The sequence below is a fragment of the Poecilia latipinna genome, unplaced genomic scaffold (assembly GCF_001443285.1).
Source record: "Poecilia latipinna isolate Pla-1442-1.1 unplaced genomic scaffold, P_latipinna-1.0 Scaffold1560, whole genome shotgun sequence".
Classification (NCBI taxonomy): Eukaryota; Metazoa; Chordata; class Actinopteri; order Cyprinodontiformes; family Poeciliidae; genus Poecilia; species Poecilia latipinna.
This window is the reverse complement of record NW_015114176.1, coordinates 1-27,574: the sequence shown is the minus strand read 5'-3', so window position 1 is coordinate 27,574 and position 27,574 is coordinate 1. Positions and strand designations below refer to the sequence as shown.

General features: G+C 38.4%; 2 protein-coding genes across 4 annotated transcripts in view; both read left to right on the top strand.

The window, feature by feature from the left end:
• Positions 1 to 1,125, top strand: part of zeb2a (zinc finger E-box binding homeobox 2a) — a 42,683-nt gene extending 41,558 nt beyond the window's left edge. For all 3 annotated transcript variants that reach the window (XM_015058653.1, XM_015058654.1, XM_015058655.1), the window contains one exon: positions 525 to 1,125. In XM_015058653.1, coding sequence (XP_014914139.1) covers positions 525 to 1,102 — 578 coding nt within the window. In that variant the 3' untranslated portion in view covers positions 1,103 to 1,125. The remainder of the gene's footprint in view (positions 1 to 524) is intronic.
• A 3,493-nt stretch (positions 1,126 to 4,618) lies between these two features.
• gtdc1 (glycosyltransferase-like domain containing 1) lies at positions 4,619 to 24,659 on the top strand. Its single transcript, XM_015058658.1, has 11 exons — positions 4,619 to 4,676; positions 14,291 to 14,481; positions 16,920 to 17,087; positions 17,441 to 17,614; positions 19,890 to 19,958; positions 20,030 to 20,119; positions 20,915 to 21,024; positions 21,721 to 21,865; positions 23,730 to 23,800; positions 24,101 to 24,192; positions 24,289 to 24,659. Exons 1-11 carry the CDS (start codon positions 4,662 to 4,664, stop codon positions 24,361 to 24,363), a joined length of 1,200 nt encoding a protein of 399 aa, XP_014914144.1. The 5' UTR covers positions 4,619 to 4,661; the 3' UTR covers positions 24,364 to 24,659.
• The last annotated feature ends 2,915 nt before the right edge of the window (positions 24,660 to 27,574 follow it).

Below are 27,574 nucleotides of genomic sequence, written 5' to 3'. Positions count from 1 at the left end.
TACAATTTTTTATGAGAACCTAGCCTGCTAGCTAGCTATTTTGCGTCTATCATTGGTAAGTGTAAATATAACGCCAATTGGCTGGACAGTTTGTTTCTCTTCTGATGCCAGCCTGTACAATGCTGCAATCTCTGCAGAAAAGCTTGGCACTTCTTTTGTACATTTGTCATAATTCAGGTCTTAAATTTTATTCACAATGGTCTTATAAAGGCCTTTAGAAGTTGTTGATTTGAGCTGGTGAAGACTGCAGAATCCCTGTGTATAATAATAAAGATTCACTTTTTAACTAAGAAAATTGAGTTTTTGATCACTTTTTAATTTTTTTAAATGAAGCTTTTAAGTTACTTTGACTTTGTGAATTGATTAAGTGTGCTTGTAGACATCAGGATAAGCAAATGTTTTGTCACTGATGGTTTTTGCAGAAAAAGTCATTAAAAGAGCTTCTGCTTTTTTTTATTACTTTAAACTGAAGCTGTTGTCTCCGTCCTTACCATCTCCTCCATCTGTCCTCTGTGTGTCTCCAGGTAAACGTCCACATCAGTGTCAGATCTGTAAGAAGGCCTTCAAACACAAACACCACCTCATCGAGCACTCCCGTCTGCACTCAGGGGAGAAACCCTACCAGTGCGACAAGTGTGGGAAGCGTTTCTCCCATTCCGGTTCGTACTCACAGCACATGAACCATCGCTACTCCTACTGCAAGAGGGAGGCCGAGGAGCGCGAGGCGGCCGAGAGGGAGGCCAAGGTGGGAGGGCTGGCTGGAGGACTGGAGCCCACCGAGTTGCTGATGAGAAGGGCCTATTTGCAAGGCTTGGGGCCTCTCGGATACTCGGATCCAGAGGAACAGCCGGAGGACGGCGGTGGTACCATCTTAAGGGACGGAAGAGAGGGAGGAGGACAGGAGGTGGGAGGAGTGGACAATAAGATGTACGAGGAGGTGACAGATGGACAGGAGGCAAGTTTCAGGAACAGAGAGGAGGAGGGTGACAGCAGGAGCCAGATGGACTCAATGATGGATGAAGGGGGCAAAGACTCAGCACAGCTGATGGACACTTGTTCACGAGAAGGGAAGACAGACGGAACATTGGAACAGGAGGACTGATGGAGGAAAGAGAACCGGAAAGATGAAGATTTGTTTGTGAGATCTAGATTCTGCTTCATGGTGAAGGATAATAGAGTGTCTGATTGGCTGGGAGGATGTTTTAAAGTTTGTGCTATTCATCAAACTACCATATAAGGTCAAAAGTGATGTCATGAGGGTGTGGTTTACCTGAGACACCTGTTACCTGTATGACAACATACAAAATGTTAAGGCTACGACTCAGTTAATTCTGTTTTTAAAAACAAAAAAACATTCTTTGCTCTGGTTTATCACGTTCAGTCAATTTTTTTTTCTAAAATCTAACTTTTATCTTTATTTGATTTTTGCAATTAGATTTGTCCCGACCTGTTGTGAGTTTTGAAACCTTGAAAGAAAAACCATTGTAACCCCTGGTATTTGAATTCTGGAATCCTACATTATATCACTGGATAATAAGGTATTTTCATCCATTATGGAATTAAATGGATAGTCATGTTAAATGCTCACATTTTGAATACAACTGTACTTAATTCTTAAGTATTTTCTCAAAGATTTGTATTCCGCCTAATTCCCATTTCTTTTGGCTCCATTTGGCTTAGTTGACTCATAAAATATGATGGATTATAATCCTTTATCAAATAATAATAATAAAATAACAAACCAATCTGTAGAGCATTCCAAATATAAATATAAATACAACTTTACAAAATAGACTAAGATTTCATTAGCTATCAAAGTGGGTATGATATGTCTCCTTGGTGGGACTACAAAGTAGCCTGTAGTCGGTTTGAAGTGTCAAACAGATCCTTTTGGTACCCAAACATAAGTTTTAGCTCTAAGTGATGACTAAGTTTGGTAATTACGTAAACGCGAAGGGGGAAAGAAAATTACTAAGCTTGCCACTTCGTAGCTTGTTAGCTAGCTAACTGCTATCTTGTTAGCTTGCAACTGTTAGCTGATTAACTGTTCGGCTAGCTGCTTGCTATTTTTTTTGGCTTGTTCCATCGACCACCAAAATCTTTTTTTTCTTTTTTTGCCAAATTAAGCTACTCTCCTCAGAGTTGAACCAGAACTTTACATTTCTGGTTTTGTTGGAGAAAGAAGCTGTAAAATCTGTTGGACTGAACCTGGTAAATTAGAAATGTTTAACATCTAGAGCCGAAGTGCGAGGTGACCTGATGAAAGAAGTGTCCATTTTAGCCTGAATATGAGAGAACTAAGTTTTTGATCAGTAAATGTTAACCCTTTATAAAAGTAAACCAACCCTAACTTTCAGGTGTGCAGGAGGACCAGTGACCTGAATCATGAAGCAGGACCGACTGGTTTAAAATTCATGTTATGCAAAATAAGAAGAAAATAAAAAGAAATAATAATTATTATTCTAATAAACTAAGTGAAGCGCTTGTTAATGTACAGTATTATAAAGGCCTGAAAGCTGTGTGGTGCTCTGATGTTCCTAACCTCTGTGTCTTGTTGTGTTCGATAAAACCACTTCAGGAAATTGCACTTGGCTCCCTGAATCACTACAAAATAATGAAAAAATATTATTAAAAAATTAAATTGGGAAGCCTGGAACACTCTGTCACGTTCTGTCAGTGTTAATGTTGTTATTCTGTCTCCTTTTAATGTGACTTTTTTTTATATATATATTTTTATCCAACTTTATTATTTTTGCCAACTAACCACATAACTCCAGGCCTCCTGAGTTGTTTTTTTTCTGTGAAGGAATAATTAAACCTGTGTGATTTTTCAGTCTTAAATCGGAGAGGCAGGGGTAGGAAAATAAAGGGCTCGGCTGGAAAAAGAGGACGGAGCCTTTTGCTCCAGAGAAAGCCTTATATGCAAACCTTTCACCTGTCTGTTTCTAAAAAGTGCCATCCCTGTGCAGTGACACACCTGTCCTCTCATCCTGTCAGTATTACCGTAGATAGATGCCATTCTGTAGTTTACAACTGTTGGTGCAATTTCTATTGTTTTTTTTTTTTTTCATGACAGTACTTTTGACAGTATTACTTTTTGAATTTACCAACAAAAATTTCAATTTTTATTTGATAATTTTCCAGTGTATTTATGTGTGTCCTTTTATATTGCTGTCTTTATTTATTTCCTACTGTAGTGTACAGTATTAGGGTTCCTCACAGAAATATATTTTAGTAAAATGGTTCTGTCATCAAATATTGGGACATAAATGTTGATCAGGCCGTATCTTTGTTTTCTTCATGTTTTATTATTTGAAACTACTGAAAAAAAAAATCTAAATTTGGGGAACTTTTGATACAACAATTATTGTGCAAGCACTGTATTAATAAAAATCCACTTTATTCATGCCTCTGAAGAGAGGATGAAGAACTGATTATGAAGGAAGTCCTGAAATGTCTGAAGTATTATGGTTTTAATTTTTAATTTTTCATGTTGGAATAAATGTAGCCAAAATAAATTTTAATAAAGCTGTGTTATTCTTCTTGTAGCACATCTGTTTTATTCATCATCACCCTCATGAAAATGGTGATGATGATTTTAGGCTCCACATATTAGCTTTACAGTGTTTGGTCCAACTTTTGCTGCCAGAACAGCCCTGATGGCCTGGACTCCTCTGGATCGTTGAAGGTGATTTTAGTATTTAACACCAAAACGTTTATTAAATCTTATAAATTGTGTGATGGGTTTTCTTGGATTCCACTTGTTTGCCCAACAGATTCTTTATTAAGATCCGGGGAAATACGAAACCAAATCTACTCCTCAAACAGAAGCTGTGCTTGTTAAATTCTTCCAAAAGCATTTTTTGTTGTGTTCCATGAAGCGCTATTCTGCTGAAAGGTCAGAGAATAACATTTCTATATATATAAAAAATATATAAAACAGCAATCAAAAATAAAAAGGAGTCAACTTTTTTTAAGTTTTTAATATACAATGATTTACACATGCCTTACCTACCAAATCTGACTGCTTTATTTATCTAAAATAATTGAATTGAGTACTGCATGCATCATTTATTACTGAAAAGCTAAAAAAATAAAAACTTATGTTTTTATTTTTGAACAAGTTTTGGTTTTGTTTATTTTCAACTTGATTGTTATGCCGCATGTAAACAAAATTTGGACACCACTGCAGCACATAATTTATATTTTATTTTGTTGTCATCACTTTATCAAATACACAATTCAGTTGATATAAAAACCAAATAAAGTTATTAAAGGAGCTAAAATTTCAAGAATAAGCCTCCTTACTTATTACGATGTCATCGGCGCAGATTTCTGTGGCGAAAACAACATAATACAAAATATAGCAAGATATTAAAAGCAAAGAACTGTAAATTCCTAAAGTAAATAAGTAAACTGATGGTAGTAAAAGCAGTTTCGGTTTAAAAATGTGTATAATTTACTACTTTAGGAAAATATGTAAAGTTTAAATGAAATATAGTTTCTCACAAATTATTATTATTTTTTATGTTTTTAAATCAAATCCAAATTAGGAAACAACTGAAGGGGAAAAAAACTTTCTGCCAGTCTTTCTCTCCTGTTATCCATTTGTATCGACGTGATGACGTCAGAACTTGCGTGCAGCGTGAGCCGGGCGTCAGATGCAGCAGTCAGAGGTGAGTGTTCAGATGGAATCAAACATGTGTTTGTATGTATCCCCTTCCTTCTTTGTTGGAGTTTGGGACTCAGCCGGTCTGAGGTCATTTGTGCCCGGCATGCTGGTCCCGACCGGGAACCAGAGTTCGGTTCGGCTAACGGAGCTAATGCAACTCTTCCAGGAAGTAGACGGTTCCTGCAGAGCTGTCAGGTTCATTTTTGAGGACATAGCTGTAAATTTTGCTAAAACATTCTGACTTTGAGCAGATTTTGAGGCTTAAAGAGTTCAGCTTACTCATACTTTTACTTAAAAAATCTGACGATAAAACTGAAATATTTTACCATGAGGCAGAACAGTGAGCTGAGACTCCAGCCTGTTTGGATGCAAAGTGATGGAGAGGTTCTGGGAATGTTGTCCACATTCCTGCTGCCTGGATAAAACGACATAAAGTTTTGATACATCTACAGATCTTTGCAAAACTATTGGCACCCCATTTGACTTTTTATCATTTTATCATGCTGCAGTCCCAAACGTGTGTTTTTTTTATTTGGTGTGATAGGCCTAAAGCAAAGTTATGAATTTAATGTCAAAAGAAAATTATGCATCTTTTTCCAAAATTTTGTAATTAAAATAAAATGTTCATTGTTATGCTACAGGGAAGTCAGTGTTAGGGTATGCATCCTTTTGGTCTGAAAGGTTTACCCAATGTTCTTTGATAAATATTTCTAGCTGAATATCTTCTCTCTGTACAGATAATTTTTAAGTGTTGCCACAGTTTCTCAATTGAGTCCATGTCCAAATTTAGCAAATTAAAATTGAGAGAAATTAATCAGTTACAGAGGTTTTTTACTAAACACAATTTATACAAACAATATCGTAGAAATCAAATATGAATAGCAAACAATAAAACATGTAATAGTACTTTTTATAATTATTAATGCTTTAAACTGCAAGGAATTATTATAAAACTGTTAACTAATAACTAAAATTAGAACAAAAACCAATTTAAGTAATCTGTTTCCAGTCTGAGCAATCTGTGAATCTCTAGTTTAATAAAACCTTAACCGAGTCTAGTTTTATCCACAGAGCAGTTTCTGCTATTTCATGTCTGTATTCACAATATCATTGTATGAGTCTGCAGATAAAACAGGATGAAATTCAACAAGGGCAGTGCTAGCTTTACACATTTCTGATGAGTCAAAGAAAAACAGAAAGAAAGTGTAAAGGATTCTGAGAAGCAAATTTTAAGAAAAATGTTTGACAAAGCCAGATTAGTTAGTAAAGATTTTGGTTTAAAGATGACCTGATTGAGAATAAGGAGGAGATGTTTTAGAGGGTAATAATCTGAGTGAAGCAAACTGGTCTGAAATCAAATGAGAGGACATTAACAGGCCTGATGGACATGAAGATATATGGACGTAATCTGAATTCATAAGTTCAGATGAGTTGGTCTGAACAATGAAGCCATGTGATAGTTATTGATCCTGAATATTTCCCTCTGCCTGGCATGACTCAGGGTTTAGAGTGAAACCAGTCGACTCAGATCGAAGCAGATTTCTCCTGGTTCTGTTTCAGTCGCTGATTTGGTACGAAATATTGCAGCTCGTTCATAATGTCTCAGCTCCAAGTGGAGTGAGCACCATTACCACTGATATGAAAGACGGGTTTAATTGATAGTTTATCAGTTTAAAGTTTACCTGATGCCTCAGATGGTCGTGTTAAGCAGCAGACTGTATTACTGAGTCTAAGGTTGTAGTGATTCATTGAGTACTAAAAATTCTCAACATGAAATGTAGTTTTTTATTTGTTGATACATTGTATGCAGCCACATAAATGTTATTTTTTAAGTAACCAGTGCACTACAGGAAGTTGTGGGGACAGTAGTGTCTCCATTGCAGACTGTGCAAAGCAAAGCTCTTGTTTTTACATCACAAAAGCCTCTAAAGTGCATTACCACGCAGCCATGCGGCGACTCTGGACGGCTGAAACAAAACCACATTGGGATCTCTTCAGCGTAGTTATATGCTGTTAGTTCTTGCTATTAGCTTACATAAAACATGTTGTGGTAAAGTACATGGAAGCAGAATAGATCAGTTGAATTCTGTCGCTGATAATTTCTTCAGTAGTGATGCACATGGTCAGAACCTTTTTCTGGAGTTACTGTTTCAATTCAGCTCTTGAGTAGAGAGCTACAGTGGGGGGAAAAGTTTACACACCTTTGCTAAAGTACCTTGTTTTTGAGATGTCAAAAAAATGAGAGTAAAATAAAATAGAGCAGCAAGCCTTGGACGGCCGTGTGGCAAGCCAGCGGTAAGTCTTAAAAGTTTTGGCAAAAATCCGACCTTTCAGGCAGGAGTTATTGTTGCTTCGTTTTTGAGTTATGTCGCTTCGACGGATTGGTGAATGTGTTGAGTCAGTGTGTAATGACTCACAGAAAGTTTGGTACAGCTCTGACCTAACGTGTGGAAGTCAATACACTTTGATGTTTTATGCCGAGGAGTTAGATTTTGAGCCTTGGCTATGCCCACATACTTTTTTGCAGCACAAAGCTTTTGATAACTTTTGATCTCTAATGCCTCAAGAAAGTGCAGAGTCATTTTGAAGTCCAAGTCAAAAGCTGTAGGAGAAGTTTGCATAGATACAACATCTGTAAAAGAGAGAAAATGACAGCTTTCATCCAAAATGGCCGACTTCCTGTGAGGTTTAGACCATGGCTGGAAGAGACATTTTTTTGTAAGTCCTGAGAAGTTACGTATGTGCAACAAGAGCATCTTGATATCTGACTTTTGGCACGATTTCAAGTGGATTAGGTCAAAATTCAGAGATGGATCTTTCTAAGTGGAAAAAAGTAACTTCCTATTCTGGGGGGGAGTGGGGGGACTTCGACGATGTCAACAGATGACTACAAAGTATCATTGGGCAACCATCATGGATCCATCATACAGAGTTTAGTGTAATTCTTTCTATGTGAAAATTATAGTGTTTTGAATTTTTCGGAGAGTAAGCCACGCCTCCTAAACATGCTCAAACATTTAATCCCCCATCTTTTAACTGCATACTGACCAATTTGAAGCCAGAAGGTTAAAATTTCTTGGAGGAGTTTGTTAAAGTTCAAGGTTTGTAAATGTCTAATATGGTCAAAAACACCTTAGTGAAAGACTTGAGTCTTATTGTCGTGTCATCAGGAGTCATAGCATGCCAGTTTTTAGGCTCAGGTTGTTCCCTGTAGTTTCATAATAATGATCATATACATAAATGACTGGATTGTTTCAGAAAAATATGTACTCACTACACCTTACTTTACTTATGTTGCAATACTTGGCATACATTTTAATTTATTTCCTATTTAGACATAAGAGCAAAGGTTTTAAATGAAGATCCATAACATGATTTCCTAGTATTATTAAAAAATGATTCACACTCTCCTGAAAGAATTGAGGCTTGACTTGGACTTTAAAAAATTACTTAAAAAAACTATACATCTCTGGGGTATATGTTTTTTTTTTCAACAATAGTTTTTCCTTCCACTCAACTTTCAATTAACATGCTCAGTACAGCACTTTGTGAGCTGGTAGCTTATTTATCTTTCACCTTCCTTACCTTGTTGAGGGTTTTATGTCTCTTAGGTAACTCTAAAGTCAGCAGTGGCTAAGATGAAAAGGAGCATTACATAAATATAACATTACTTAATTAAATAAAAAAAATATTAATGGCTAATTTTGGATTCTTCATGAAAGTTAACATAAACACTTGAAATGTATAAATCTGTGTTCAAAGAATTTATATTTAATAACTTTCAGATTAAATGAAATTACTGAAGTAAATGCCATTTTAATGATATTGGAATTCACTGTGATGCATTTATATCGGCATGATTGACCTCCAGCTGTTCTTTTTTTGTTGTTTTGATGAAATGCAGAGGAGGCACCATGACCTGAAATCTGTGGGATGCTGATGTGAAAAATGTGGGCCTCATGCTCTTAATAATCATTCAGAAAACATGATGGTATTTAAATCTCCCACATTCTGGATTAGACTGATCAAACTTGACTTATTTAGTTCATTAATTGTTTGGTTATTATTGATCTTCGTAAAGCTGAAAGTTCCTTGTTAAATTCATGTCAAACTGCAGAAGGCAGCTGAAATATTACCCTTGACATTTAATGCTGAGCCAACACTGACTTGTTGATCTTTCCTGAAACCAGTACAACAATGTGATGTGTACAAAGAAATTGATTTCAGTCAGATATCCGCCTTCAAGAGAGCCGTGAAGTGTCAGAGAGTCAAATGAAAGAAGCTCATAGTCAGAGCGAGAACGACTCGAAAGCTGAGGCAGATCAGGAGCCGCTACCTTCAAATAACACGGGGACTGGCTGCTGATTCATTCAGCAACATTTCATCATCTCACACTGTTAATACACACAAACACAACGGGACGGCTGAGCACAGCCTGCAAAGAAACGCTGCGAGGAGGATGGGGAAGGTGGTGAATGTCGGGGGATTCTCCAGTGAAGCTGCAGTTTGTGCAGTGCAATTTAGTTTTATTTTTACAGTTCCCATTCATAATGAAGACTCATGAAGGTTGATGTCTAATTTTATTCCAGTTCATTTCAGTTTTTTCTAATGCAGCTTGTTGGACGGACCGAAGAGTTTTTGTAGAATGTTTTAGACTTTCTGACAATTAAGAAAGTCTGAAACATTCACGAAATGTTACCTATACATTCACAGAAATCTTTTTTCAACAGTAATTGATTTGATTCAAGAAGTTTAAATATTAAAGGCCTAAACACTGAACCCTGTGGTGCTCCATAACTAACTGAAGAGTTACCAAACTGAAATGTGTCAGACAAATATGATCCAAACTTACCTTGTGCTGTTTCCTTTATTCATACAGTCAACTTTATGAAATGAAGCACTGCTGGATATCCATGCATCCTTAAAAAGTCTTTAATTCATTTATCTAAAATTAAGGCCTTAAATGTAGTGAATCCATTTTAAAAAGTAAGTTGGCATTTGATATGTTAATCACAGCTATTAAGTTGTGTTTTTGCATAACTATTTAATCTCATGTATTCAATGTATTTTTTTTTGTCTTGAGGGATGTTTCCATCCTGCCAAGTCACAAGCTTCATTGCATACTGTTATTCACTGCTAACATAATTTTGCTTGCTAGCTCCCTTGCTAGCTTTTTTGCATCTGTCATGGCTAAGTGTAAATTTACTTGGCTGGACAAAGTTTGTACTTTATATCTGTGGAGACAAGATGGAGACAAACATTCATATTTTGCACTAAGCAGTTTAGCATTCCTTATTTGCAAGCTTTAAAGATCAGACCCTCGGTCATTAACGTCAATTTCTCTGTGGTTTACCACAAATAACTTCCCAAACCTGATCTATGACTCCTTTGAATAATATTTTTTTTTTTTTTGCCTTAATGTTGACTGATGAAGCAAAATGTACCTGAAACATTTGGTGAGACATCACTACCTCCCCAAATTGCTTGTCCGAGGTCCGCTCTACCTGAGTCACACTTTTGCGTGTTCGGAACATCATGTCACTTCTACGATTGTCAAATTATTTTAGCTAAAGATTTGACGTAAACCCAAGGACTTCCTTGCATAATTCAGATTTTCTTAGCATCTGTCTGAATGCTGTTTATTTTCTCAGAACCATCTTGAGCTTCAGCTGCGTCGGTTGGAAAGGGTCACAGACTTTTGTTCATACCAATCCTGTCCACCCAGGAAGGCCACTCCACAGCTGTGAGGCTCTCAGGTGGTCGATTGGTTTTCCTGTCTTTGGGTTTCAGAACCAAATTTCAAGCATTTCTTAAAACTATGTTAATTCATGATTTTAAAATAAAAGCAAAGCAATGAAATTTCAACCAAGTTGATCAAGGTGTTGATAATCCGATTGGACACAATTTGTTGGTTCTAGCCTGCTGTAGTTAGTCTAGACCAGACAATTGGTTGGATCACATTGTCTTTTCTTCAGATTCTGGTGTTGTGACCTGAACCAGTAAACTTTATTTGACTGACTACCTCTCTGAGTGGTGTTGGTGGAGTCTGGTGAAGCTGTTGCACGTTGTGCCCATCAGAGAGGTGAAGATCAGTCTCAGACATAACAGAGTCATCTTGGTCCTAAATCTGCTGAATATTAGCTGGAGTGACCTACATGTTGTTTTTGATGGTGTTGAGTCTGAGACGGCATGAAGTCATCAGGACGTCACCGTGGATGAAGCAGCAGACTCGCCCACAGATTCACGACAAACACGGCGAGAAGCGTTTCCAGAGATTCCACCGTTTGGTTTCCAGGCGACGCGGCGCGGCGCTGACTCAGCCCGGGCGCTGCAGCTGCTGGGGGGATTCCCTGCCGGGGGAAACGCCCACATTAACCCTTTGTTTCATGTGTGTCTGCAGCCTTCCATGTTCGAGGCGGTGGGAGGAAAGGTGTCTAAACTGGAATCCCCCACCGTGGTTCTGTTTGATTTAAGGTGGAATGATTGATTTCACATTTACTAACACACTTCCTGTCTGGTTGATCAATAAGCAGTTCAGAGCGGTTTGACTTTCCATTGTCCTCGTTGTCCACATCTGCCTGCCTGTCTGTCCGACCCCCCCGAGTCTCATCAGAGTTTATTTAGATTTAATTTTTTAACTGGTTCAATTCACAAATTATTACCACAAAATCTAAATACTTAACGTTTTTCTGTTCTTCTTTTTTACTTTTTTTTTTTTTTTTACTTTCTTTCTTTCTTTGCTTTAAGGTTTTTTTTCAGATGCATGTGGAAATCTTTTGGAAAATATTTGTATTGGTGTATATATTGAGAAAAACATGTACATTCTATACTTTTATATTTATCAGTTTTTGTCCTTTTCCTCTGATTTTATTACTTTTTCTTGTACTACTTAATTTCTCGTATTATAACTTTATTCTCTTATCATTACAACTTTATTTTTGTGATTGTTTTTGTTCGCCTTGCCCCTAGTACTAATAAAAATGTAATGTTTCATTGTTTACCTGTTTTTACACACAAGAAAATGAATTAGTGGAAAATACATTTATTGTCAGAACCAAAAACTGTTTTGTACTTAGTAAAACAATCAGTGATATGTTGATAATCACACTATATATTTTCATTATTGACTGAAGAAACATGACAATCAAATCTACTTTAAGGGAATTCCATGATTGTAAAATTTTAATGTAAAATTCCAAAGCCTTCTCAAAATTATTATTTTTAAATATAATTTTTTTTCTAGGTTTTTCCACCAATTAAGTTTCCCGTGTTTGTGTATTTCATTTTTTGCCATGTTAAATCGTCGGCAGACCAGACTCCAGCCTGTGGCTCACATCCTGACGTCTGTCTGAGGAGTTAATAAGAGACAAAACATTGAATTATTTCAGTCAGATATTTAGTTTTAATAGGTCTCTGCTGCTGTCGGCTCTGTAGGAGTCTGAACCTTCTTTATCTGGGGAGTAAAACTGTTCACTGGGAGGCCAGAGCAGAAAAACGAGTTGTCAGTTTTTCTTCTGAAGGCCAAAAGGTCGCCCATCCGTAGTTAATCAGCCCTCCCGACACGTTTTCATATTTCACATTATTTGGACGCATTCAGGAAACAGATTGGTCCATTTTTAGCACAAAGGCTGACATTGTGCTTCTGTTTCCAATCAGATTTGTCTTTCTGACACATCTGCATGGCAGAAGGCTCGTTGGTATCTGTCTCCAGCAGAAGAAACAGCTCATTTCCTTCTCCTGATATGAGTGGCAGCGAGCAGATATGGACTGATGGAGCCGCGTGTGGGCGAGTGCTGAGTGCTGCTGCAGCCACATTAGCTCCCATTGTGGGCAGGGTAATGGAGGAACGGACTGGAAATGGTTGGGAGGGAATTCAGAGGAAGAACAGGGGAGCTCAGGGGACTGTAAGCTGTCCACTTCCTGCCGCCGGCTGCGTAAACCTCCCCACAGTATAATGGATCCTATCAGGACACATTGTGCTGCAAATAGATGGATGTTACTGGGTTTTACTGTGGTTTGTTACTGCAGAGTTAACTGGCTGTACAACAATAGGCTTTCATTTACGGCCTGAAAGAAGGAGGATTCACTCTGCCTCCATCAGGCCGGTTTTTCAGCTGCATGTTAACTTTAGCACAGTGTCTGCTGCGACCTCTGACCCTCGCCGTGTTAGCTGCTCTGTGTTTCTGCAGCTGACGGGGATTCCTGTCAGACTGGAAGAGCCGTGTTGTGGAAATCTCGCCGAATTCTTGCAGTCAGACTGTGGAAACACCGTAGGCTGGTGTTCCTGCTGTTTTCATGAGACTGGCCTTCAACTTTCAGATCAGTTCTTAATAATGACGCAGCGTTCGGTGACTCATGGTGGAGTTTTCAGCTGAAAACAGACTTTTTATAGGTGAAAAATCACGAACAGGTCACGATCTGAAACATTTAAATGATCTGAGATAAATGACAAACTTAATCTCAAGACATTTTATAAGACAAAAAGATAATTTTCTGAGCTAAAATTTTGTATAAAGATACAGTTGTGTTCAATAAATGTGCACTAATTATGATGAATTTCCTCTTACAGCTAATGAAAACACAACGTTTAGGATTAATATATTACAACAGACTGATAAAAAATACTCATAAACTAGAAATGTAGGCTCAGGTAGCCTCAGCTTGAACATTTTCTCGTTCTGTCACATTATAACCACAAACTTTAATGTATTTTGTGTGATTGATGAAGACAATATATCTGAAAAGTGTGGTGTGCATTTGTGTTTAGCCTCCCCTGTAGAATCACCTTTCACCATAGTTAGAGCTTTATGTCTCGTTCATCTGAAGTCTGGATTTATTTCCTCTTTGCAAAACAGCTCAGACTCAGATTGGATAGAAATCATCTGTAAACATCAGTTTTCAAGTCATGGCACAGATTCCCAATGTAAATTTAGATCTGGGCTTTGACTAGGCCAGATTAATGCAATCTTTACAATCCGAAGAGCCAATTTTTCCCTCAGCCCAGCTATAAAAACTTAAAGCCATAAATCTTACATGTCTACTATAGGAAATGTCTTGTCTTTTAAAAAGAACATTAATAAATTATGAAAAACTACAACTTTTGCCAAAAGAGGATGGATACATTTACTTTTATGGGGTGTTATTTGTTTAAAATGTCGTAAAAAAAAGAATACTGCAAGAAAAACAAAGAAAAATAAATAATCACACTCAAGTAATAAGCATACCTACTGGATGCTTATTAGGCATCCAGTAGGTATTTGGTGTCATTTAATTTTATTTCCAGGTTTCAAAGTGAAGAGAGCAAAAATATAAATGCATAACGCATTTAGATTTTAATTTGTAAAATATATAATTTGTCCCCAATTCATAGCTTTTATTGTGTTGTAATCCCAACAAAAAAATCACAGAAGTTTGTCACTGGAAAATGACAAAAACTTTCAAAACTCTATACCTTTGGAAGAGAAATGTACCTAAGACTGCTTCTTCACCTCACCTCACAGATTTCATGATAGATAGATAGATAGATAGATAGATAGATAGATAGATAGATAGATCTGTATATATATTAGCTTACATATTAATGAATATGCCTGCTGACTTGTGACCTCTCTCCGTCAGGTCGGCGGCTCCCCCAGCGTCCTGCTGGTCGAAGCGTTTTATGGCGGCTCTCACAAACAGCTGATCGACCTTCTGAAGGAGAACATCGATGGATGCTCCGTCTTCACGCTGCCGGCCAAGAAATGGCACTGGAGAGCGAGAACGGCAGCTCTGTACTTCAGCCAGACCATTCCTGTCTGTTCATCATACAGGTGAGACATGTGACACATCTGACATCATGCAGGTAACTCCTCAGGTAGACTCCAGAATCCAAATAAAAACTAAAAGATGTTTGAGGCTTTATTTTTGTCCCTTTCTTGCTGTAAGACTGTTCAAAGATGTCCTATGGCATGGAGTGGTCATCTAGTTTTTGCATTTTAAACTCTATCATTTCCTGTCAGTTCGGACTGATTCAACCCTTTTGAAAGTGTGTAGAACATGGTTTTCCTTCCTTTGTCATTGGAAAAGAAGAAGCAGCTAAACAATCTGTCCTTGGATAAAACAGGGGGGCAAGCCAGAGGTATCTTTGTAAAATCAAATACCATTTCTTTGGTTTTTGATGCATCATTTGCCAGAAATGAGAACTTATATGACGGAGTCATGATCAGAGTTCTGGTCATCAATCAGATACAATCTGATAGCAATCACAGAGTTATCAGCAAACGTTACGTCTGCCCTCGTTTCGACCCTGGCACTCACTTAAAACGAATAAAAGGGGTGCAAGGTCACAGCCCTGAGGTGCACCAATGGAGGACAAAAGTACATCAGATAAAAACTACAACCTCTAGGGTCTGTTTGTGCAAAAATCACCTCTCTCATTCTTACTAGCTGGCAGTATGTGGTTGAAGTCAGTGTGTTTATGGGTGAGGGTCTGTAGTAGTTTTTAGGTCAGACTCTGTTGAGCTCGGTTGAAAGACCTGAGGCTGAGGAGCAGCAGGATGAAGAGTTTTCTGCTGCTTTCAGACAGTGTGAAGCTGCTGATCTGATGGAGGATAACAGGATCAGTTTCATGTGCGAGGCTTCGGCCCCTGCTGCTGCTGCTGACTCATTCACAGACTGGTTTCACAGCAACATGAGCGGCAACCATCACTGCTCTGAACTTTAAGACAACCAGACGCAGGTGGGAGATCTCCGAGTGCTTTCATCAGGAACTTCACTTCTTTGGTTCCATCTAAGTTCATCTCCTAATAGACAGAGAGTCACAGGATGTTTGTACAGTAAAAGTATATATATTTGTTGTGATTAACTATTGAAACGCCACTCACCTGAAAAAAATTCAGCATCCTACCAAATATTGCATCCAAGCAATCCTTGCCATTGTGTTCTTATCCACATTTATGTAGCAATGATTGTGTTTCAACATGTTGTGGAGGTCCAGTAAAATCCACCGGATTAGGAGAACCTCTGTACAACTGTGGATCTCATTGTTGATACATAAATCTGAAATCAAACTAATTGATTTAAGTCTTTTTGGATCGGCTGAGTCCAAATGTTGTTTCTGTTGTACTAAAACAACTTGTGGCTTTTGTCAGCCCGGTTTCTGAGAACAGATAGCAGTAGTTGGGTCCAGACCGGAGGCACTGAACCACATTAATGTCCTGCAGCCAGAGATTAGAGAACCTATAAGGATGAGTGTGACCTGCAGACCCAGAACTGATCGAGACAGGGGTCCACTTTGGTTAAACCCTGGTGTCGATGATCCACATTCAAACAATGGTGATGGAAACCAACATGTTTTTGTGCTTTAATGTTTGTTTGAATTGATGAGATCTTACAGAAAGTTGATTATATTTATTTTTTAGAACCAGAATCCAATATTCCTAAAGTTTCTGAGACGTTTTCATCTCTGTTCATAACACACACAAACTATCTGAAGGTGTTACAGTTTCAACTTTAGTTGCCCTGCAGTACAGTAGATCCTGGGTATTTGTGGGGGTTAGATCCGCAAACGCATATAAATAGCTAAAATATCCCCTCTAAAAACACAGAATCACAATAACCACTTCTATTATAAGACCTAAAACACCAAATATGTATTAATATCTACAGTGGAAACCGTCTTTTCACGACAGCAGGAGCTAATGCCTACAGTCTTCCTTATCTTTGAGTTCAGCCAATCACCACCAAGGAAAATAAATGGTTCTTTTGCAGCATGTTCAGGTTTCACTATCGTGTTTCATAACTGCTTAAAAATAAGAACAACGGCATGGAGTGAAAGGAGAAAATGACAACAGCTAGAGAAGAAACTGGATAAAACAGGAGAGGTCACATCACCAGTTTAACAGTATTTCAGATAATTAAAACAAAGAAAATAATTAGTAGTTATCAATATCAACTGATATGAAATGCTTATACCATGGTACATTTTTCAGTCATTTTTTGTCCATCCTTAGTGACCCCAGCACTCATTAGTGTATAAAATGAATGGTGGTGAAAAGACACAACCCTGAGGAGCTCCAGAGAACGAGTCAAACATCTTCCTGCCTGTCGGCTCCAAACCTGTGAAATGTTTTCAAGAAGACGGTTTCCTCATCTTTATAGACCAATGGGATGTTTTTGTTTTTCTACTGTTATATACATTTACTTAAATGAAAGGTTTGATTTTATTTTTTTTATTTTTTGTTTTTTTTTGTTTTGTTTTTCTCCACAGGGTTCTGTTTAGCAGCTCCGTTCTGAACCTGTGTGAGCTGGTGGCTCTCCGACCCGATCTGGCCCGGCTGAAAAAGGTCCTGTACTTCCATGAGAACCAGCTGGCCTACCCGGTCCGTAAAGACCAGGAGCGAGACTTCCAGTACGGATACAACCAGGTGCTCTCATGGTAACACATCCAACCCGACTGATCATTGATCACAATAAACTGAGCTCAGTTTGACATGCAAAGGCCCTCTGATTGGCTAGTGATGAGGAGCAATCCGATTGGTTGATTGTGTCTAATTAAAGTGCTTCAGGTTATTGATCAGCTGTCTGACTGTAAAACTGATTGTTGTTGATCAGCTGGCAGCTCATCAATAAGCCGCAGTTGCTCCGTCTTCTCTAACCACATTACAGCAGGGATCATTAGCAGACGTCTGATGGGACACTTAGAGTCCAATCAGTGTCCCAACCCGTCCTCAGGTTCTCTGGTTCTGTCCCCTCTGCTGTTCTGACCGGGTTTGTCTCTGGGTTCTGCAGCCTGGTGTCGGATGCGGTGGCCTTTAACTCCCGCTTCAACATGGAGTCCTTCCTGTCCTCCATCGGCTCGTTCATGAAGAAGATCCCAGACCACAGACCCAAAGACCTGGACCAGCTGATCCGTCCAAAGTGTGTGGTTCTGAACTACCCGGTCCAGTTCCCTGACGTCAGCAGGTGGGTTTAAGGCGCTTCACCGATGTAAGCTCACAATGGCAAACATTTATGGAGTTCTTTCTTGCATCAGTCTAACTCCTCACAATCCCTTTTTCATATTTTACTTATTTTCTATTTATTTCAGCATATATTTATTTTATTTATTATTATTGTTAGTATTTTTTGTGCTTTGCATGTTAGTTCCTGAAAATATGCAGCTTGAAGTTGATGGTGTATACAATATGTTTATGCTGAGCCTAATTGCATCCTGGTTTATGTAAACACCTGAATGATAAAAATATCAACCAGAAAAGTGGTTCTGATTTTGGTCAGTAAATGTAAAATAAACTCCTCACATCTAAGATTACGAGTTTTCAAAGATCTGCTTATAATGTTTTCAAGAGATGGATGCAGAATTGGATCAGATAAAAATATCAAACACTTTGGCAACATTTAGTTGTTCAAAGGAGGAATCTGTTTGGTTCTTGTATTCAGACATTTTTCTACCCTGTGTTTAGATATCAACCTTGTAGATTTATGTTTTTTTTTTCTCGTCTTTTCTAAAAAAGAAATTGCAAATTCCAGAAAATATTTTGAAAAAGTGACTTTTATTTCAAAACTTCTGTGAGTTTTATGTGGAGAATATGAGAATATAGTCATTTCATTATAGATTTGACCTGAATTTAAAGAAGCTGTGTAACTCGCTTGTTAAACAAGATGGCCACCATGGGCATGCTGACATCACCCTGAACTTTGGAAACCCAAGGAGTGTATTAGCAAAAGAAATCCGGATTTTTCAAAACTTAAATCTTAACAAACCAAAAATTTCATAAAGTGTTAAAACTGATTTGTTGCCCAGCTCTGGTCTGTTGAGTTTTAAGAGAAAAGTTTCCTGTGTCATGTGACCTCTCATTTCCGGAGCTTTGTTCAGGTTCAGCCTCAAGCCATGAAATGTGGGCGGAGCCAACAGTGTGAGAGCCTTAGCTGTGTGTCTGTGGTTGCCGTAACGACAACCTCCATCCATCAGTCGGCCTCTCGTTGTAACTGAATAGTAATCGAGTCCTGCTGAGAGAGACAGACGTTCCATCCATCATGGCTGCTGCTGAACCCCCGACTCCTCTGAGATCAATGAGGATGTCATGAGGATGGGACTGGTTCTGGTTCTGGTTTCAGTCTTCTGCATGTTCAAAGTGGAACGTGAAGTCAGAGAGGAATAAATGTGCAAAAGAGTTCAGATCCATGGAACAACACATGAAACAATTGTGGAAACAGCAATTGCGTTAAACTTTTTTTCTTTTCGACAAGAAATGTCAAGTTTGTTTGTACACAAAATTTCAGCAACAAGGGAGTTCAAAGTGCTTTACACCATAAAAACATAATGAAACAAGAAATAAACATTACATTTTATCAAATGTCATCATCAAGCAAATACACATCAAATATGTTGCTCAGTTTTCCATTTATTGTGGTTCAAAAGCAACTCTAAACAGGTGGGATTTTGGTTTAAAGGAACTCAGTGTTTCAGGTGTTTTCCAGTTTTCTGGAAGTTTGTTCCAGATTTGTGGTGCATAGAAGCTGAATGCTGTGTCTCCATGTTTGGTTCTGGTTCTGGGGATGCAGAGCAAAATCAGAACCAGAAGACCAGAGGGGCCTGGAAGGTTGATACAGCAGCAGATCTTCAATGTGTTGTGGTGCTAAACCATTCAGTGATTTATAAACTAACAACTAAATGAAGATAAACACATGGATGAGTTTTTCTATATGTTGCTGGAGACATGTCTCTCTGCATGTTCAGGTCTGAGTCCATCACTACATCCAGATTTCAGACCTGATCTCTAGTTTCCAGCTGTAGCTGTACATTAACTCTGGATTGTTCCTCTTTAGGTCCAAACATACAAACTTCAGTTTGTTTCTGTTCAGCTGGAGAACATTCTGATTTCTCCAGACCCAAACTGCTGGATGCTGTAGTTTAGACTCTGCAGTCCCTCCATGTTCTGCTCAGTGATCTGTCCTCCCTGCGGCGTCCCTCTCTGATTATTACCCCGATTATAAACCCCGGCAGCCTCGGCGGTCGCTGACCTTCATCTTTAATCAGACTCAGAGGTGACATCATCACTGTGATCATCAATAAGCTGATTGGTTTTACTGCCTGCAGTCAGACTGCTCATTCCTCAAATGGATCACTGAGTCCTGTTTTCCAACGTCCTCAGAAAAACAGGCGGACCTGGAGACGCTCGTGTCCTGCAGTCTGTCTGGGTTCTGTTTGTGTAATTCTGGTTTCGGTTCGGTCTTTCAGTCTGCTGCCTGAACACAAACTGAGACGTCTCCACCGTTCTGCAGAGACCAATCAGCAGCAGACGTCGAGGTAATCACACGATCAGCTCACTGGGTCGGATCGCCTGTAGGTTATCACAGCTGTTGGTTCTGACTTGATAGGTGTGAAGAGGATCCATCACCTGATCCCAGAACCGTTCTGACACCAGTGGACCAGGTGAAGCCTCTACACATTGTGTGGCCTCATAGGTGGTGAGTTCTGGTTCGACCCGATCGACTGCTGCTCTGTGCCGCTATGCAGAACCTCCCTGAAAGTGTTGGCCAACACATTAAACCAGTGAACTACACAATCTGCTGCAACCTTAATAGACCTTAACACAGGATCAGACAAGCAGAACTGAACTGATTCATCCATTCATAGCCTAATTAACTGATTTGAAGTGTCAATCTTCATGAATCAACATAAACTATCTAGAGCTGAAACAATCAAATTAGTCGTGATTAATCAATTATTAAAATAATCATCTAATTTAATCAATCGTTAACTGGAGTATACAGACACCAAAAAGTGCATTTGCTGAAAAAACAGGACACTCAAAGCAGTAATTAAGTCAAATTGTACTATATATATATATATATATATATATATATATATATTGCATTTAAGAGGAAAAATCTTTTTCTGTCAATATGTTCAAATCTGAAATCCTGAAGAGAGGGCTCAGCTTGTTCTTATGTTAATGTTAGAAGTATCTTTTATTTTTTGCTGTTGATCCCTCTTTTGGTACAAATAATCAACTAAAGGAATGGTGTGTTATTGAATTTTAAGCAATAAAATATTTGTTTTATTTAAAAAAGAAATAGAAATGTTTGCTTATTGCATTTTTATGTTTTTAATATTGCATAAAATAATCTTAAGTGGTTAAATAAAAATCAGCAGATTATTTGTCAAAATAAGTGGTAACTAAAATAATACACGGTAACAGAATATTGCATTTAGGCTGAGTTCATGGTCCAAACAAAACCTCCGGCCATCTGTGTTTAAAGGGAACACGACAAGAACCCGGAGCTGTTCTTCAACACTCTGATCAAACTGAAGGAAAAGCAGCTGGATTTCCAGCTGTCAGTGCTGGGAGAGACGTTCACCGATGTGCCAGGTACACACTCACCTGCTCAGCACACACATTGAACTGCATGGAGCTGGAAGCTGCTGTTCAGTGGGATGTTCAGACCATTCAGGACTCTGTCGGTCCAGGTGTGTGTTCACCTGTGTTCCAGTGTCTGTGTGCCTCCTCTGGGTGTATTTCAGTGTTTTAATAACGATGTGATGGAGTGTTGATGAGTGTGTGTTTTAGCGGGCCGAGCCCACTCTGAGTTATTGGATCATAAAGTTTTAGTGCAGAACAAACAGCCGGCGGTAAATCAGCTGAGAGCCAATCACATTAGGAGCTGAGTGATTTCACTAACAGCTCTGAGTATTGATCACTTTCACCTGTTAGAGACTCTGCTGGTTTAATCAGAGAGATCTGTCCTCATCAAACTGTCCTCTTCCTCTAATTACCAACATAAACCTCCTGCAAGATCATCACAGCCCAGGAGGAGGAAGAGGAGGAGGAGGAGGAAGGGGAGCAGACTGAAGGCTGAGAGGAAAATGTTTCTATTGATTTTTAATCAAAAATAATATTCTAAGACTCAAATCACTCAGTTCCTTTAAGATTTTAGTCACATAGAATCAGAAAATCTTTTGCATTCATCATCCTACACAAATAATGACCAACAGGAAGTTCAGCCAATCAGCTTAAAGCAACACTGTGACCTTCCTCACATGACGAAGCTGTGATCTCCTCCTGCAGAGATCTTCTCCTCCGCCCAGCAGCTGCTCCAGTCCAACATCCTGAACTGGGGCTTCCTGCCCAGTAAGGACCAGTACCTGAAGGTGCTGTGTGACGCCGACGTCGTCGTCTCCACCGCCAAGCACGAGTTCTTCGGAGTGGCAATGTAAGATTTTAAATAACGATGATTAATAATGATAATAAAAAACAAAAACATGAGCCTCCAGTAAAATCAGTAAAATTACAAGTAGCAGTAAAAGAGCTACGTGTAAGTTGAGAAGACGGAGCTAACAGCTTAAATATATACAAAGATGCATGTTTTCACTATATGATTAATCAAATTAATCGTAATGAATCGATTTTTCTAATGATCAACTAATTTAGTAATTGATTGATCGTTTACTGCAGCATACAGACTTTAAAGAGGCCACCGTTTGCAAAAAGATGATCACATGTAGGCTAATGGAATGCTATGTCATTCTATTTTAGGCAACAAAATTATGTTATTTAAAGAGGGAACTGAGTTAAGTGTTTATTTCCATATTTTAATATATTTACAATATTTTCTAAAATAAGTTTGAGTGGTTAAATAAGAAATCTGCAGAATTAGCCTTTTTTTATCCGATTAAAGGTCAGAATATTGATATTGATTTCTAAAATTGTTACACACAAACCTGTGTAAAAAAAAAAAAAAAGGTTTGCCACAGTAGCAAAATCTAACTCTAAAGAAACAAACATTTCTCAGACTGCTGAAAACATTCAGAGAGGAATCTTTTTCCTTAAGATCAGAAACATCACACTAATATTTTGTTTAACCCTTTAACTTTCCTTCCAGTCTTACGTTGGACAATTGTCAGTCCAGGATTAGTGGTTTCTGAATCTTCGTAGATGTTTCTTTTGTTTGATGTCACTGATTTGACCCTTCTTAAACAAACTAACATATTTTCTGCAAAGTGTCTTTAGCCACGGTTGCTTAAGAAACGAGAAGCTATTCTTTGGTTTAAAGAAAAATGTCAGTGTCCTTAACGGATGCATCTTGGATTCAGCTGAAAGAGTAGGTGTAAAACAGGTTTATAATGTAAACCAGGACTGGGCCCATGCATGCTGGGTTTATACTGAGCTGTTACACATCTGGAACCCAGAAGCTGCTGTAGATGTTTGTTCCTGCTTCTTCTCCCAACGCTTCCAGATATTCCAGGATGCAGCTCCCCGTAAGTCAGGCTCAGCTGTCAGAGGTTCTGGAGCGGAAACAACACAATCATGTGGGCCTGAGGCCTCGCTGACACTTTGATCCTCATTAGGTCTGAATCTGGTTCTGTCTGATGAATCCGGATCATCAGCAGAGCTCATTAAGGCCCTGCAGCCAGCATGAGCCAGCTCTGATCAGATAGCTGCTGGTGTGTTGATCCAAGTTCAGCATCTGAAGGAACACTTCTCCAGGTTCTGTTCTCAGATGTCCTATTAAAGGATTGGTGTTTAGTTTGCATTCACACTGAACCGCCAAAAAGTCCAGATCCCCGTGGAAAAACCCAGAACCTGAACACATCGTCCACAGAGAGCAGAGGAAAAACGAGTGCAGAGATTAGCCAGAAAGGATCAGAACCAAGATCCCAGAATGAATAAAGGTCTTAAATACACGTGCCTAAAATTAAAGTTTTAAATTCAATTAAAAAATTAAAGTTGGTCTTAGATACGTTTACCATATGTCTTAAGTTTTGTCATGAATAACTGTTTAATCTCATATGTAGTAGTTTTTTTCTCAGACGGTGAGAGACAAAAGTCTTCACCACTCAGCGTGAAACCCCACACACAGCAAGTGATAAAAGTTGAGGGCCACAAACACATTTTACTTTTGTTATGCCTAATTGTAGGATTTTCCAAGCAACCCCTATGTTTTCAATCTTAAATTTAATTCAAGGTGGATTTAAAAAGTCTTATAAAGTATTAAATTTGACGTGTTAATGGAGCCGATCCAAAGCCTGATTCTTCCTGACTGTCTGTTGATGATTGATGATTCTGGGATGTTTCAGGTTGGAAGCAGTTCACTGTGGATGTTTCCCTCTGTGTCCAAAGGCTCTGGTGTATCCCGAAATATTCCCAGGTAAACACACCTGAGATGGATCTACCTCTCCGGCTGCAACACCTGACCTCTTCCTACTGCTCTTTACTGCCACTCCTGCAGCGGGACACCCAGAAAATTTTCATATGGGTAGCCAGACCAGTAGAAAACCTGTGGATTCACATCTAATGAAATAATAATTATATATTTGTATTTAAATTATATAATTTCATATATGTATTTATTGGGTTTTCCTTTTATGTCAGCGTTTCTTAAGAGGGGGCCATGCCCCCCCCAGCCCCTCTCTTGGGACGGCCACTGACTTCCTCCTTTTTGTCCCAGATCAGTACCTGTACTCGACCCCTGAGCAGCTCTGTAAGCGTCTGCAGGAACTCTGCAGGAGGCCCGACCTCGCCCGTAGACATGTCGTCATGGTAACCCTATCATTTTTTTTGTTTGAAAGTTGTGGTGTTCTTTATTTCAGAGGCAAAGCAGGTTACAGACAGATTGTCCTGGTTCTGATTCTGCAGGTGGACACCTCATTGTACTCCTGGACTTCTCTAAAACCACAATTCCAGGCTCTCCTATCTGCGGAAGGTACCTGAACGCATCACAATGCTGGTTATTTAACTTCCTCTGAGCTGTGAATCAGAGCGGTTCTGTTCTGAGTCGAGTTGGATCAGAGTGAACTTTCAAACCCAGGCAGGAAACTAAGTCCAGATTAGAGATTCCTCGTGCTCTTAATCTGGCATCTCGCTGCAGGAATAAGCAGCCGGGTCCAGCTTCTGGTTCTGAGTCTTTCATGGGTTTACGACTGTTTTTCAGTCAACAAATGTCTGTAAACGTTTATTTTAATCAAAATATATATGTTTTTTAATAAAAGACGTTAAATAAATCCTGATCTTTAAGTGTCTTTGAGTGTCCTGAAAAACGCTGTACAAGTCTGAAGTCATTTATTAAAGTTTGTTTGTTTCCAATAATCATATGATTATTGTAAACAATAATCGTTCACAATAACATATTGGAAACTGAGATCCATACAGTTGCAGAGACTAGATGCAAAAGTAATAAAAGACAAATTCCAGCTTTAAATGCATAAAGTTTTTGTATTAAAGGAATCTAAAACTTCTAGAACTGGTTCGGTTTGGAAACTTCCAATCGATTTTTTTTTTTGTTTATTTTTTCTACATGTTAACTAAATGTCTGTTTAAGAAAAAGAACACCATTTATATAACCCGTATAAAAACTGAAATCCAAATTCCACATTGAACAATTTGGATTTACTACAAAGTTGAAGAGCCATTTAAAGGATCTATTAGCTCAACTAGAGTTTGTAAATGGTGTTTAATGTACCTCATAAAGAAATATGTACAATTTAATGCTTGTAGGACTTTCAAGTGCAGAGGAGGCCCCTGACAATATATTATGCAAGCAGTGGGCCAAAATGTAAAATATTCACTGAAGATACATGAATGGTACCAAAATGTTAATAATATTAACAGTGGACCAAGTCAATAACAGTAACAAGCTCTTTCTTTATGCCTCTCAATCAAAGATTTATTTATGATTATTAATCATCATTAGCAGCTGGCATCACTAATATACAGCCATCAGGAAGGGGAATCAGATATTCAACACTATGAACTGTTGATTTTTTCATTTATTTTTAAATAAAAGAACAAAACATTTCATTTTTTCAAACAAGTCAGATTTTTGACCTGTTTTTTTACTCATGAACCATACTTACTTTGCCCTTTGTTGCTGCATTAAAGGTGATAAACTTTCAATTATGCAGAAAGCTTTGAGCAATATAAATCACTACACATTTTACCGCGCCTGTGTAGGATAGCAGCCATACTTTACCTCAGGATCTAGTTTGTTACAAATTTCATCAAACTACTTGTTACCAATGTTTGAGGGGAAAAAGCTTTGCTCGAGTGATTTTGAAAAACTTGCAATTTGTTCTCTGTGTAGTTTGATCCATATATTCAAATTTCTGTTTTGTTAAAGTTTTCCAAATGACTTTGCATGTTTTAAGATGGATCTAAAAAAAAAATAAAAATATCAGCAAAATTAGTCTTTAAGTTTGTCGCTTGCAGACTCACCCACGGGTTTTTATATAATGAAAGTTTTCTGACAATGTGATTTCAGGTGTAAAACTTATCATCCAAAATGTGATGATGTTGACCACAGTGCCACCTACTGGTCGGGAGTAGCAAATTTCTAGTAGTTAAGAGAGGGGTGGGGATTCCAAGGATTTGAACTCGTAAAAACCATCAGTTATTGTATTTACATTTTAAACTAAAGTTGTGAAATAAAGAGTTTGATAAGGTTCAGTCAGTCTAAATCCTGAATAAGAGGAGTCCTATATTCCTAACTGTCCCTGAATGCCTCCAAAGAAGGTCATCAGTCAGAGCAGCTGCTCCGTCAGTTTAATCCAGACTTTAAATCAGACCTGTAGGAGAAGCTGGAAGGAACATGGAGCTCCTCTGATTTAGAAACCATTTAATCTCCAACCGCAGTCGTGTTATTTCTGAAGGAAAGCCTTCTGAAAGCTGGAAGAGTTTATATTTCACTATTAACAGAGAAGAACCAGAACAGCAGCAGGTTTCTGTTCAGATGCTGTAACTAGGATTGAGATGCTTAAATGGATATTTGAATAAAACCTGGTTCAGGTTGAGACACGTGGCAGCTTGAATTGAGAGAACCCAACTGGAGTGAGCAGATCTTCCATCAGAGACAGAAACCGTTTGCTGCTTCAAGGTTTCTCTACAGACTGACGTATTATCACCAAACGTCAGCCTCCATGCTGCTGCAGGAGGAACGCTGCTCGTTTCTGATTGAGACTGACTCCTGCAGCGTCAAACCAACAAACTCCTCCTGACGTCTGTTCATCACAGAACAGACGTCTGTCTGTTCTGTGACAGACAGACAGATTTACATAAAGGTTTATGTAAATCTTTATGAAGATTTACATAAACTACAGTCACTGTGAACAGGAAATCCTCTGGGCTGACTGGTTCAAACATCAGGACGGCAAAAAACTCACACATTAGAAAACAACAAACAAAAACAGCAAAACCCAAATATACAAAATATACATAAAAACAGAATAACAAATAATATACTATACAGTAAGCACAATATTTCTACATACATACCTTGGAGTTATAAAAAAACCTCTATTCCAGAGGAATGTGCCTCTGAGTTAGTTAAATGTACAAAATGTGCATATTGAGCATTAAATGACAGACTATTTAGAAATAGTGACAATAAAAAAAAAACATGCACAACAGTGAAGTTGTCCAGATACCACCATGGATGTAAACACTGAGTTTGATTGGATCAGTGATGGTTATAGAGTCTAACTTGGTGGAAGGACCTATGGTAAGGCTCCTTTGTGCATTTAGGATGCAGCAGTTTGTCACTAAAGGAGCAGCAGTGGATCCCTTTGTGATTCACTACCTGATCAATAACAGATTTTTATTTCAGCTTCTTGGGAGAAAAAACTTTTATATAGCCAGTCAAGTGAAACGGATATTCTCATGTTGAGGAGAGGCATTGCTACAGGCTAGTAATAACACATTTTAATATGTTGGTCAGGGTCACAGGGGCTGATGAAGATGATGAAGAGGAAGAGGTCAGCTAAAGCCTCAGAGTCTGATGACTAATTAGCCGCTGATAATGGAATCAGATTAAACAGATCAATGACGGTGAATGATCTGAGCTCCCATGAACAATCTAAATGATGACTGCAGATGAAATCAGTCAATTAAAAACATTTTTCTCTGCGTTTCCCTCATTCTCTACTGTGGA